At 47.4% G+C, this 1,694-nt stretch overlaps 1 protein-coding gene across 1 annotated transcript in view; it reads right to left on the reverse strand.

Moving 5' to 3' along the window:
- Positions 1–837: 837 nt before the first annotated feature.
- Positions 838–1,694, reverse strand: part of SALL4 (spalt like transcription factor 4) — a 15,726-nt gene continuing 14,869 nt past the window's right edge. The window contains 2 exon segments of the mRNA XM_037727244.1: positions 838–1,261; positions 1,315–1,351. Of these exon segments, the coding sequence (XP_037583172.1) occupies positions 842–1,261; positions 1,315–1,351 (457 nt within the window). The 3' untranslated portion in view covers positions 838–841.

The raw sequence follows: 1,694 nt of genomic DNA on the forward strand, positions 1-1,694 counted from the left end.
AGATAAGATGGGGATAGGATTGGGGCATAGAAAACAGATCCCTAAAGAGATGACAGACCTTGTCCTTTTACCCGCATGTACAGTCCCATGGAAGTATAGAGTTACAGAGAGGAGGAATACAGACCCCTCTCCCCTAATTAGGCTATGTAGTTGTCTTTTCCACTGTTGGAAGTTCCAACAGTTCTACCTTGAAATAGGTTAAGTCTTTGGAAAAAGTCATTCTAGGTTGTACAGAGGTTCTACATATAAGCCTGTTATAAGTAACAAAGCTACTTTGCAAGACCCGCTTCTTTCCAACATTAAAAAAAAAAGTGCCGGGCACAGTGGTGCATGGTTGTAATCCCAGCACTTTGGGAAGCCAAGGCAGGTGGATCACGAGGTCAGGAGTTCAAGACCAGCCTGGCCAACTTAATGAAACCCCCATCTCTACTCAAAACACAAAAATTAGCCGGGCACAGTACCATGTGCATATAATAATCCCAGTTATTCAAAAGCTGAGGAAGGAGAATGTCTTGAACCGGAGAGGCGGAGGTTGTGGAGAGCTGAGATCACTCCACTGCATTCCAGCCTGGGTGATGGAGCGAAACTCCGCCTCAAAAAACAAAAAACCAAAAAGTCTATTTGTTTTGGTAAGAATTTTTTTTTTTTTTTAATTTTTTGCAAAGCAGCATAGCAACAATAGTGATTGTAGGACTTGCCTGAGGTTGTGGTCACAACCATGGTAAACGTCATTTGCATATCAGTAAGAAAAAGAAAACAGGAGATTAGGTCTCACGAAACAAAGCAGATTCTAGAGATTTCACTGTCTGCCCTTCTCCTTCCACGCACGTTCTCCTTTAGCTTAGCTGACCGCAATGTTGTTTTCCTCTAGGAAGTGAGGAAACTGGTGTTTGGGAACGCCGTCAGTAGCACCTGGTTTTTCCACGTCTGCACTGATACCTGATTGGGAGCCATCCCTCTTGGAGACAGTGGCATTATTCACCACGGAGCTGGCCCCCAAGGACACCGGGAGGGTAGGAACGCCCCCGCTCTGGATCACAGAGATCTCATTGGTCTTCACGGCCAGACCGCCGTTGAGCATGCTGGTGTACTGGTTCCACACAACAGGGTCCACGTTCACGGAAGGGGCCAGGATTTCCTTGGGAAACATTTCCGAGACTCTTTTTCCGTCCGTACCTAACAGAGCCATGGTGTTCTCGATGGCCAGCTTCCTTCCACGGCGGGCCGAGTTATTGTTTGCTCCGTGTGTCATGTAGTGAACCTACCGGAACAGGAGAGAAAGGTGTTTGTCAAAACAGAGATTTGCTAGCTCACTGGCAATCCAAAAATCAGTGTGCATATGGATTTCATTCTACCCAGGGTTTTAACATATAGATGATCCTATGGCCAGGCACGGTGGCTCACGCCTATAATCCCAGCACTTTGGGAGGCCGGTTTGGGTGGGTCACGAGGTCAGAAGTTCGAGACCAGCCTGACCAACATGATGAAACCCTGTCTCTCAAAAAAACAAAAAAAATGCCAGGCGCGGTGGCTCAAGCCTGTAATCCCAGCACTTTGGGAGGCCGAGGCGGGTGGATCACGAGGTCAAGAGATCGAGACCATCCTGGTCAACATGGTGAAACCCCGTCTCTACTAAAAATACAAAAAATTAGCTGGGCATGGTGGTGCATGCCTGTAATCCCAGCTACTCAGGA

Source organism: Cebus imitator, unplaced genomic scaffold, assembly GCF_001604975.1.
Source record: "Cebus imitator isolate Cc_AM_T3 unplaced genomic scaffold, Cebus_imitator-1.0 Scaffold224, whole genome shotgun sequence".
Classification (NCBI taxonomy): Eukaryota; Metazoa; Chordata; class Mammalia; order Primates; family Cebidae; genus Cebus; species Cebus imitator.